The sequence below is a fragment of the Caretta caretta genome, chromosome 3 (genome assembly GCF_965140235.1).
Source record: "Caretta caretta isolate rCarCar2 chromosome 3, rCarCar1.hap1, whole genome shotgun sequence".
Lineage (NCBI taxonomy): Eukaryota > Metazoa > Chordata > Testudines > Cheloniidae > Caretta > Caretta caretta.
The window spans coordinates 116,238,807-116,251,263 of record NC_134208.1 but is presented as its reverse complement, the minus strand read 5'-3'; the positions used below and the strand labels follow the sequence as shown (position 1 = coordinate 116,251,263).

Genomic DNA, 12,457 nt, shown 5'->3' with positions numbered 1-12,457 from the left:
GAGAAGACAACAATTGCTGAGATATCAACTCCGATTGTGCTTGTATTTTTGCAGATGTAGAGATCCCAGAAAGCTCTGAGGACTATGTAAAACTTACTGAAAATGCACTCAGAAATATCTCTGGTAGGCATCAAAAAAGCCTAAGCATAGCCCGACCCAGATAAACCAACCCATACCTGTAACAGTGTCCTCTTAGCTCATCTGCTGTACTTCTCACAGCTCACAAGATAGATATTTTCTCACATGACAGCACTACCATGTTAATGCAGAATGTTCCTGCTTTACTACCATTCGTAAAGGTCTTGTTTCTTCAATGCACCCAGCAGAAGTGGAAAGAGTTTTTAAAAGCTGGCTAGGGTGCAATACCTTTTAGCTAAATTACTGACTAACTAGATGTAGCTAATCAGTATTTTACTCAAATTGGTACGGGCTCCTTGGTGTCCAGACTCCAGTATTGTAGCAGAGGGATTCAAAATAAGAGATTCTTATAAGAGGGTCCCAACCCTTGGTTTTCCTCTGGGAAGAGGCTGGTTTCGTAAGGGATGAGAGAGCATCTGCAACTGTTAAAAAAAAAATGTTGTTTTTTAACATCTCCTCCTACATAAACCAATGGAGATCAGGCATATTCCAGAATTGACTTGATCTCTAGGAAGAAATCACAAGTTTGCCATGTTTTAGAAGCATTGCCTGCTAGACCTGGTGAATGTAATTATAACAGCATCGCTTGGTATTTACATACTGCTTTTGATTCTCAGAAGTAGTATAGAAATAGAATCCTCAAGGTACACCAAGATTCCACTCTATTAGCTTTAGGGGAAATGCCACAATGTCAACTGCAAAAAGAAGTGAGAGAGAAAAATTGAACTTTAAAATAAAAACTGAGGGGAGGGGCACAGGTACTTAGTCCTGAGTGATTGCCAGGTCTGAGAAGTAGCGATGTCACAAAAAATGTCACTGAGAGGCTGGTATAAAGCCCACTGAGAATTTAGTCTTCCAGAGGGATCAAGAATTATTTAGGGGAAAGAGTCTCTTCAAAACAAGTTGCAGGCCTCTTTGCACCTATGGAAGCTTTGCTACTGTTCTCATGGCAAGCACATTCATCAGTATAACCATCTGTGCTCTGGAAAGTTGCTAACACGGTAACATGTAATCAGTTACAAATTTGCTTTGTCATTTCCCAACACATGTTCTATTGCAGCCACCTTTTCATGCTGCCTAACCTTGTTAATAATCCTTATATTTTTCCTTGGATATAAAGCAAAGGCTTTGAAAAATCTCAAAGCAGTAGTCACATCTTTTGTAATTTTGCCACAGGAGAACCAGGTGCCTTGGAAACACACATCCGTCAGCTGGACAAGGCCTTAGACACTAGTCGTTTCCAAATACAGCAAACAGAAAACATCATTCGCAGCAAAACACCCACAGGACCGGAACTAGATTCCAGTTACAAAGGATATGTGAGTACAAGGTGTATTGCCACCTAGTGACTGGATTTAAAATAACGGTTCTTGTGGCAGGGCACTATATTTAGAGAACAAGTGCTAATAAGTGACCATAGAATACCCATTGAAAAAATGGCTCTTGCAATGCAACAGCTTATTAGGTATAAAGCTATTACTGCCTCTCATCCCCATTCACACACACAATCTCTACCCTCGATCACACACAGTTATTGCTATTTTGAGGTTATGTAATTATTTGTGAGTTTATAATACCATGAGATTGTAGGAACATAACCCCAGTCAGTTCATTTTCCAATTAAATTTGTGTAGATATCCCAGAGTAATTTCACACACATCCATTTATCCCTCAAATGAGATCATCCTTGTTTTTTTAAAAAAAACTTCTTGATTTCTTAAGATCAGAATTTTATAGACTAATGCATGATATTTGTTTTAATGACACATTATAAACATACATCACATTACACATGTTGTATATGGGAATCAGTGATAAAAAGTTTGATGAGAAAACTTTGTAGAATAAACCTCAACAAACAGCATTGTAAGCCCCTAGTTTTAATTTGGTCCTGCGTTTGCGCAGCGGCTGAGCTTGATGACTTCTCGAAGTCCCTTTCAGCCCTACATTTCTATGATTCTATGACATTCATGTCAGAATGAAACAGATTTTATGAGTGGATACACCATAATTTTTCCACTCTTGTGTAACTTTCTTTCACTCCCCATGTCTCCCATTATCATCTTCTTTCCAGCTCCTAGGGCAGATGTCCCCAAACTGTGGATTGCACCACCACCCCTCCCCTGCAAGGGGGCGCGGAGAAACCTTCAAGGGGGTGCGGCAGGGCCCAGGCCAGCCCCCATGGGTGCAGTGAGGGAGCATCATCCAGCACTCCCCACCCCAGCTCTGCTCTGGTCCCACCCACAGTCATGTCCCCGCAGCCAGTCCTGTGCCTGGCTCTGTCCCCAGCCTCAGTGCAGCTCCGCTCCTGGCCCTGCCCCCAGCCTCAGCTGCTGGCCATGGCTCCATTCATGGCCCAGAGTCAAGGCTGGGGGCAGGGCTGGGAGCAGAGCTGTACCTGGGCAAGGGCCCAGCTGCCAGCCTAGGCCTTGGCCCCTTTACCCCGTCCGCGTCCGTTTCTCCCACCTACCTGAGCCGTGGCCCTGCTCCCAGCCATGTCTTGGGGGGCACGGACAAGGGTAAGGTGGGGACATGACCCTCAAAAGTTTGGGCACCACTGTCCTAGGGTCTTAGTGTTTATAGAAAAAATGTCACCTGAAGACATCCATTCTTTGATTCTGGCACTACCCTGACACAGTGGCACTGAATTATTTCTGTTAATGGAGTTTGAGCCTCTACTCTACATTTAATCCCTTAAATCTCACATGTATAATTCTTTGTGTGTGTGTGTGTGGATCAATGCAAAAATGATACAAATAATATCCAGAGACACAACATCTCATTGAGATTGTATTGGCCAGTGTATCTTATGGCTTTTGAAACCGAAAGATACACTCACAACTGGCAGATCATTAAAACAATAGGCTGCTTCCCATTCTGTCATGTGAAGACCCATTTTCAGAATGTTTTTGAAAATTCCTTTGTATTTAGCCTTTTAGCTCTGGAGTTATTCTACCATGGCATAGACTGATGAGAACTATTTTTAATTTTTTTAAACAGATGAAGCTACTGGGTGAGTGCAGTGGCAGCATAGACTCAGTAAAAAGGCTTGGTTACAAACTGAAAGAGGAAGAGGAGAAGCTCTCTGGATTTATAAGCCTGAACAGTACTGAAACACAAACAGCTGGTATGTAGTGCTGAATCCTTCCATGGGAAACAAATGTGAAATGAGCAGCAATATGTATAGTATTGTCAGAGTAAGCGCTTGGGATTATGCAGGAAAGCAGGAATTTGCTTCAGATTGACCAAGCTTGTGCTACTCCATGCGTGTATGTATGTATGATTGTTTCCACAGTCAGTTTATTTATTAATCAGTTCTTTGTATCGACCGGGCATAAGCATCAAACACATGTGCACATTTTAAGTAACTCGTCACATTATGTCTATCCCTAAACACTTGAGCAAATCGCTCTAGATGCTGTACATACTAGTTAGATACCTTCTGATAGGAAAAAAAGTGTTTTAAACTTGAGATTACAAAATACCCTTTGTGCCATTTTAATCACTGGTCTAAATTACTTTTACATTTTCAGCAAAATGAATATTGTAGTCTGCCCCTCTCTAAACCACATGCACATGGGGTGAATGAATGACTGTGGAAAACACCCTTTATTTATTTCCATGTAACATAGATGTTTGTCTTATACACTGGCAGTAATTGAAACATATTTATTGAAGGACAAACATTTTTATTGAAAAGGTCCAAGTATGTGTGCAGATAGCAGTAATTATATGTGCAGATGGCTAGTTAAATATATAAATGGCCATCTGCAAGTGCAAAATCCTTATTGCACACACAGTCATTCATTATATGAATGAAACAGCTTTATCCATGGGGCTAGGGCTTCAGGAGAGAAAAAAGGCACTCCTGAGTTCTAATCCTGGCTTTGGCATGGATTTGCTATGTAGCCTTGAGTAAGCCATTTAGTCTCTTGCCTCAGTGTCCCCAACTGTAAAAGGGGGGTAATAATACAATTGCCTACCTCTCGGGGCTGTTGTGAAGATTAACTAATGTCTGCAAAGAGCTTTGTAAACATAAGTGCTATAATATAGATAGGTATAAGTGTGTGTGCAAATATAGATGGATAGTTTTATTTTCTGACACCCTTGTATATCACACAGTGGGCTAAATATTTAATTGCATAAAGCCATAGAAGTGAGAGTTGAAAACTTTTTAGATCAGCTGGTCCATCTTTTGCTATGTAAAGCCACATACTCAGTGTTGTCTAAAGTTAAAGTTGTGTGTGATAATGTTTTGTTTAGGCTGATGTATACTGAGTAAACATGGATGTAATTGTGCATATTATGAATATGCCTTTGTTTTTATTGTATTATGTCTCTGCTTTGTCAGGTGTGATCGATCGCTGGGAGTTAATCCAGGCCCAAGCTCTAAGCAAGGAACTGAGAATGAAACAGAACCTTCAGCAGTGGCAGCAGTTCAACTCTGACCTGAACAACGTTTGGGTTTGGTTAGTGGAGACTGAAGAGGAGCTAGAGAAACTCTGTCATCTTGATCTCAGCACTGACATACAAACCATTGAGCTCCGAATTAAAAAACTGAAAGTAAGGTTTTATCTCCATTTTCCGTCCGTTGCCTCAGTAATGGCCTACCATGCAACATGTGAATTGGACTCCATTCATGAGATACAGTTGCTATTTGGTATTCACTTTCTGCATTCCCTGCACTGGAGAATGTGACTAACGATTGGGGTGAGGAACTGGAAAAATGGCTTGAGAAATCACTTATTTGCAGAAAAATAAACCACCACCATTTTCCTGAAATTCCAAATAAATGTTGGAAACCTTTTTATATGCAAGCTACATTTCCAGAATTGCAGAAGTCAGCTGAATTAATGAAGCTTAGAAAAGGCCAAATTAAATCAATTAAAATCTGTCCTAGCCTAGCTCATGGCAAAAACCAGCTGTTTTTAAAAGAAATGGTACGCTCCTATTTTTCTGTTAGTTACAATCTCTTCTTTCTCTGGGTCCTGACATTGTGCCCTCCTAGGGGTCCTAAGCTGGGTGAACTGTGCTACCATTCTCCCAACCCAGCTTCAGCTGCTAGATCAAGTGTCTCCTACCCTGGGCGAGAACGACGTCAGAGCCACAGTGAAGGCAGCAGGTTCAGCACCTGGAGTATTGGGGGAGAGGGAGAGTGCTGTTTTCAGTGACCCCTCTAGTCAATTCAGGGGCTGCATTAATGTGTTTTAGATGGAATCCAGTCCAGCTGCTCTCATTGATATGAAAGGTTTCAGAGTAACAGCCGTGTTAGTCTGTATTCGCAAAAAGAAAAGGAGTACTTGTGGCACCTTAGAGACTAACCAATTTATTTGAGCATGAGCTTTCGTGAGCTACAGCTCACTTAGCTGTAGCTCACGAAAGCTCATGCTCAAATAAATTGGTTAGTCTCTAAGGTGCCACAAGTACTCCTTTTCTTTTTATTGATATGAAAGTCACTGTGATATGGGGCATTATTAGGACCTGGGGAAGAGGCTGTAAACTAGGGAGAAAATGGACTCTTCCATAAGAATCCTCTTCTTCTCCTTTAAAATAAAAGAATAATATGGACAGTGGTCTCAAGATGATAAACATAAAAAAGCCAACATAATTTTCAATATAACTGTGAGGCAGAAGCTTTAGTGTTGTCAAGCATTTGTCAGGAGCTACACCACAATTTTCCCCTGTATCTCATATTTGCTCCAGCCTTTGCATAAATAGGCTTCCTTTCAGACATTCGAAACACAAGCCAGTTCTTCTGATCTTTAAAATTCAGCCATGACAACAGGGTTTTAAATCTTAAAAGTTTAACTGGCTTATACTAAGTTTTATTGTGAACATAAAATAGTGGATGTTAGAGTGAACATTTGCAGTATTACCACAGATATTTCCTGTCCTAAGTAAAGAGAGAACCTGGTAAGATAAAATACACTTGCATTACCGTACAGCAAATAATTGCTCTTTAATGGCAACCACTACACTTGATTCTTCTAAAAGTCTGTAGCACACTTACTATAAATTAAGTTTTGGGTGTTTTTCACTCCATTCTCCTGTCATCCAGGAGTTGCAGAAAGCTGTTGATAACCGCAAAGCTATCATCCTGTCCATCAACCTGTGCAGCTCCGAATTCACTCAATCTGATAGTGAAGAAAGCAAGAAGCTGCAGGAGCGCCTATCTCAGATGAACATGCACTGGGAACGTGTATGCAGTATGATTGAAGAATGGCGTTGCTCACTGCAGGATGCGCTAATGCAATGTCAGGTCTGTATTGGTATGCAGGGTCTCATTCCCTTCTTGGACATAATGAGGAATTCTAGAGCTGATGGGATTCATTTTAAATAATCAGCTTACACTCATACACATATCAGAGATATAATTTTCTTCACAGCTTCCTAATCTGAAAGATCAAACCTAATGCTGCCCACATATGGAAACTAAAATGCAGTTTGTGAAGGCTGGCTCTTGAAAGATCTCTGTGCGTTACCTGAAGCATGTGTTCTAAGTCCATGTTCCAGGTGTTCTAAACTGAAGTAAAGTTAAAAGATGATTCTCCACAACCATATTCTGTATGCTAGCATTCACACAAAGCAAATGCAAAGTGGGTATAAATCATTACCAGAGCAGAACAGTATTCATGCAGTGGCAGGGGTATCAGACCCATCGAGTATTTGCAATAATACTGTAATATAGTATACTAATATAGGCTTGTAATCTATAGTAATATAAGAATATAGCCAGTCAAATCTGTTGTGGGAAATAGCAATGTGGCAGAAAACCTCAGCATAATTCAGGGTTCTCTTAAGCGCTCTCATGTCTCTTGTAGGATTTCCATGAAATGAGCCACGGTTTGCTACTTTGGTTGGAGAACATTGATAGAAGAAAAAATGAGATCTTGCCTATTAATCCAAACCAAGACTTGGACACTCTACAGGATCATCACAGACTTCTAATGGTAGGATCATAAATGCCTGGAATGTTTAAAGCCTTCAAAAAAAAATTGACAAGCAGAGAGAAGGTAGTTCTGGAGGTTAGTGATTGGTCTGTGAGGTATACAGTATACTTAACCATGTGGTACTAAGCAGGTCCGGGATTCTCTTCAGTATGGGTAGAGGGAGTAGTGAAATTGGTGGTTAAAAACATTTGGTTTAACATTCAAAGCATCTGTCTAATTACCTTATTGGCTGTTTGTTTGTTTTTTTTAGTTTGGGGTTGTTATTTTGGAAAGGCTATTTTTAATTGCAACTTGCTGGGCTAGACAGGAACTCTAAAAAAAGTCTACTGCTCATGATATGAGGTTTAGAAGAAATTGCCAGGCATTTATCACCTTTCTTCATTATAGCCTGCCAGGATTTTAGGGCTAGTGGAGCTTTTTTCAGTGAGTCTATTGTGATTGTCTTGGAAACTGAAGTCACTGCCATCTGTCTGTTTTATTGTTTTTGTGGAAGTTCTAGCATTCTCTTTCGCATGTTTCATAATATTTAAGTAGAAAATGTGATTCTTTGGCTTTGCAATAGCAAATCAGACGCGAGTTGCTAGAGTCTCAGCTGAAAGTGGTGTCACTCCAAGATATGTCCTGCCAACTGCTGGTCAATGCTGAAGGCAAGGACTGCCTGGAAGCTAAAGAGAAGGTCCATGTCATTGGAAACAGACTCAAGCTCCTACTGAAAGAGGTCACACATCACATCAAGGACCTAGAGAAAATCTTAGACATTTCAAGCAGTCAGCTGGTAAATCGTCCTATTGTGTTCTCTCCTTTACCACTCATTGAGGGCTAGTTTTGTAATCACACTGACCTTTTTCAGGTGATCAGCTGTAAAATACACTACTGACCCTTATTTTGTTGCTTGGGACTGTGATGCCTGTCTAAGTGGTATGAACCCATTATGAAATGTCCTTCGTAATTTCTACTGTCCAATACTTTCCTGTCTCTGAGACAGCAATTCATAAATTCCAAGGCCAGACAGGACCACTGTGGTCATCTTGTCTGACCTCCTGTGTTCCATAGGCCAGAGAACATTCCTGCCCCCCCCCCCGTAAAAAAAAAAAAACATTGCTGGAGCAAATCTTTTAGAAGAACACCCTATCTTGCTTTACAATTGCCAGTGATAGTAAATCCAGCATGACCCTGGGTAAACTGTTCCAGTCGTTGAATTATCCTCACTGTTAAAAATTGGCACCTTATTTCCTGTCTGAATTTTTCTGGGTTCAACTTCCAGCCTTGGCTGCCTACTTTGCTGCCACTGATTCAGTCAACTGGCAAAGTACATGGGGTAGCTACTGTAGCTGCAGTATCTGAACCTGTGGCATGTACATTATTTCCACAGAGTAAACAGCATCTACTTTCCTATTGGCAAACCAATGAAAAAGCTTGAAATAAATTCTCTAGTGTGCTAACAAAGACCCTGTTTGTTTGTGTTTTCTTAGCTTTGGAAGTGTACTCCATAGCAGCACAAGTTATCTTGCAGATGAGAGTGTGGGCAAGGGGAATGTTATGCTTGTGTCTTCATTGTACATGCCCCAGTCAGATAGAAGACTTTAACACTCTCCATTGTTCTCAGTCCCTCCTCTTGTAGTCCCCAAAACCTGAATTAGTACAAAGTATGAAAAATGTGATCTGTTTTCAGTCTGGCCAGTGTGTCTGTCTCTCTCTCTCTCTCTGTATAAAACGATGTCTGGGATTCCAGTGGGAATTTTCACTGAGTACACAACACCTCTTTACCTTCTAAAAACCAATAAAGAGCCGTCATTTTCTTGGTACTGCCTTTGCCTTACCTTGGGCAGTTAAATGTTATTTCTGGCAGCGTATTCATTTGCCTGTCTTTCTCTTCAGATCCTAATGTGTAATTTATAGTGATTTAATCCTACAGATTTGTGTAAATTTAAACCTCCCTTTGTCATAGTTCAAGGATCAGTAGTGCAAAGCACTCTGCTAAAACCAAGGATTTAATCCCCTTTTTCTGAGTGTGGTTTCCTTGGCAGATTACTTATGTTCTTCTAATCTCTTATGATTCTGAACTTTAGGATTTGTCTTCATGGTCCTCAGCTGATGAACTGGACACTTCAGGATCCCTCAGTCCTGTATCTGGAAGAAGCACACCAAGCAGACAGAGAACGGTAATTTCATGCCAGATACATTCTATCACCTCTTGGGCGGGAGCACCAGATATTTACAGTAGCTGGAGTCAGCTGAGAGGTCTACACCTTCTCCCTGATAGGAAAGAAAAGGGCACAAACCAAGAATTCCCCTTAAACAAAGCTGCTTCCCCAACCCTGCTGCATCTCTCTCCCTGCATGAAATCAGAATTAGAAAATGCTCTGTATAAAATCTGGGCTCAAAGTGTGGATGGAGTTTTGTGGTATGGCACACACACTCTCTTGTATTCTGTTCAAGCAATGGCAGCATCCCAAGGTCTGGTCTTGTCCCAGCACAGTTGCAGCCAATCCCTCTGCTTTCTACCTGGCATCCTCTGCAGAGCTGCTTTGTCAAGAACCTCAATAAAACTTTCTTTTCATGATCAATTAAAACTGTAGCTGGAGCCAGAATTTTATTGAGACTCTGGATGAGAGGCTGCATAGAAAGTTTATAAGGTATTGGCAGGAACACTGGAACAGAACCTGATCAATGGTTGTGTCAACAGCTCTAATGATGCATGTTGTCACCACTAGAACACAATACAAGAAATGCACCATGCCATGCTGCACTCTACTTCTCCACACTTTGATCCCTGTATGGAACTGGAATTTTTGTCTTTCTTTACAGTTCTTTTGGTTGATTTATTTTAATTATTATTCAGTTTTCCTTAGTTCTTAACTATCAGTTTTTCATTTGCACTTTTTATAAAACATCTGAGTTCTGTCCTGATGAACTTTGTGGTCTCTTGAAATTGATTTTGCTACATTCACTAGTTTGCTTCAGATCCGAGTTTGAGAATGTAAAGGAATACTGGCTTTTCAAAAAGGTTGAGAACAACATGAAACATGATAATTTTATTTCTGGAGTCATTAATTTCACATTTTATTAGCTACTTTTTACAAAATTACTAATAGAAGTCATGATACCATAAACTAGAAGATTCCTGCACACTGCAGAAAGTGATAAAGTAATTTACTATAGCAAACTTTGGCTAAAGAATTGGTAGAAATGTAGTATGCCTCATATTAACCTTTTAATCTGTATTTGTTCATGTCTAATACAATACTGTGGTTTACATACATTATTTTCTTCATTTTTGTCCATAATGTACAGTGTAAGATGCAAGACTCCTGAGGGCCTCCCTTTTTGCATCTGTAATTTTGAAACAAAAATTGATGTCTCTTAGAATTCTAATGCCAAGCACATCACCAGTACTATATTTGTAATAATAATTGCCTAACATCCAGAGACTTTAAGCTTGTTAACCGTCTAAGCTACATTAATTGTGCTAGGAAATAATTGCCAGTGCAGTAATGCACCCACAGTTATTTGGCCCTCAAAATTATGGGTGGAAAGAGGGAAGCCAGACTTTTTAAAGGTGACTTTTGGAATATAATTTTTAATTAGCCACAATTAAATATAAATACACTTAAGTGTATCCCTTTCAATAAGACGAATTAATTCTTATCTCATGTAACAAATTACTTGAGCTAAAAATTTTAACTCTTTTTTTTTTTGTACCAAGCCTAGTATGTATCATTTTAATGATTAAAACATTCTGTCAAGTTCCTTTTGTCTGTTCAAAGCATTTTCATATTCCACTGGGAGCAGAAGAAAAGCCAGTTTCCTTGGTTCATGGGTATTGGTCACTTCATTTGATTTTATGTTTCCTTTGCTGCACTTTTAATTTGATTTCATCAGTAGCTTGTCTTTATTTGCCTGGACTGAACATTCTTCTTTCTTTACCCCCTGTTCATTGCAAACAGCCACGAGGCAAATGTAGTGTGTCTCAGCCTGGACCCTCTGTCAGCAGTCCACATAGCAGGTACCTTATTCTCCTGGTTTCCACACTCTGCTCTAGAATTCCAAGAGGATGATGGAAATTGCCCATGATGTACATTAAGTGTCTCTCCACACTTAATCTGTCAAAGGGACAGGAATTAACCATTTCAAGTGCAAAGTTCCTTTGTAAGCAGGATTCAGTTATTACAACCAAAATATCTGTAAATAGAAATATTGGGTCATTCTTGAATATACAGCTTTTGCTTCCCATTAGCATCATTTAAATTTATTTTATTTATTTGATCACATGGGTGTTTGTTTACATTCATAATATTGCTTGTTACATTAAGACCTGATCAGCAGATACACCATGAGGTTCATGGCAAAGACTTTTTATCATCCTCTTTATTTCTAGATATTAAATTAAAGCAGGTATTAGACCAATACAATATTTTAGAATTTGTAAAACCCACAAATCTGGAGAAAACACACTAACATCCTCTCTTTTTTTTTTTAATTTTTGTTAATATTTTGTTCAGTTTGTGGGTTTTCAGTTCTCATCATTCAGAATGAAAAGTCAGAATTTGAGAATTTTCATCCTAAAAATTGGTAGCATCTTTTCTCTCTGCAATCATAGAACTTCTTTGCAGATAAAACACACCGACATTAATGTGACACTTGACAAGTGCTTGCATCCATGTATCACTCTAGGAGCAGTGCTGCCCCATTTCTGGATGAACACTAGAGAGCAGACTTGCAGCTGCAGCTTTTTGCTTTCCACCTTGTTTCCAGCAATCTGTCATCTCTGCGGCTAACAGTGCTTCTGCATTCTCTGTTGTTGGTGTGATGTGTGTGTCCCTTCACTCTTTCACTGATCAGATCACTTCGCCCTATCGAATAAACACAAATTTTTTTAAAAAGCAAAACAAACATGTAAACAGTATAAGGTACAGGCCCTTGTCCCATTCCAGCATCTAGTGAGTGGCAACAAGAATTTAAAATTATGTGGCGGGGATGGGGAGTAGAGGGGGTGAAAATATATATGGAACTGTAATCAAACTTACACTTTCTGTGTCATCTATGTAGTAAAATTGAAATTCATTAAAATAGTTCCTGTTCAAATGCAAGACATTTTAGGTTTGAAGCCGGGCCAAAATAGATTTATACAGTGATTGAGCAATGGTCAGGAATTCAAAAAAACCTTGAATGAACTTTGTACTTGATGACCTTTATTCCATAAAGACAAACCAGGCTTTTGTTCAACAATGGAATAGCGTGAAATATTGGTGCGGGGGAGGAGCAAAAACTGCTAGAATTTAGAACTAGTCAATATCCAAATTATTTGCCATGTTTAAATGTGTGTAGAGATTCATTTCAAAGTAGCAGCCATGTTTGTCGGTATCTGC

The 12,457-nt window shown here is 39.6% G+C and overlaps 1 protein-coding gene across 14 annotated transcripts in view; it reads left to right on the top strand.

The window, feature by feature from the left end:
* Positions 1-12,457, top strand: part of SYNE1 (spectrin repeat containing nuclear envelope protein 1) — a 499,708-nt gene that overhangs the window by 477,875 nt on the left and 9,376 nt on the right. For 9 of the 14 annotated variants that reach the window (XM_075126812.1, XM_075126813.1, XM_075126818.1 and 6 more), the window contains 9 exons: positions 55-123; positions 1,315-1,457; positions 3,139-3,265; positions 4,490-4,701; positions 6,197-6,397; positions 6,960-7,088; positions 7,651-7,863; positions 9,158-9,250; positions 11,036-11,094. In XM_075126812.1, the coding sequence (XP_074982913.1) occupies positions 55-123; positions 1,315-1,457; positions 3,139-3,265; positions 4,490-4,701; positions 6,197-6,397; positions 6,960-7,088; positions 7,651-7,863; positions 9,158-9,250; positions 11,036-11,094 (1,246 nt within the window). The remainder of the gene's footprint in view (positions 1-54; positions 124-1,314; positions 1,458-3,138; positions 3,266-4,489; positions 4,702-6,196; positions 6,398-6,959; positions 7,089-7,650; positions 7,864-9,157; positions 9,251-11,035; positions 11,095-12,457) is intronic. The other 5 variants (XM_075126823.1, XM_075126822.1, XM_075126816.1 and 2 more) reach the window with 2 other exon arrangements.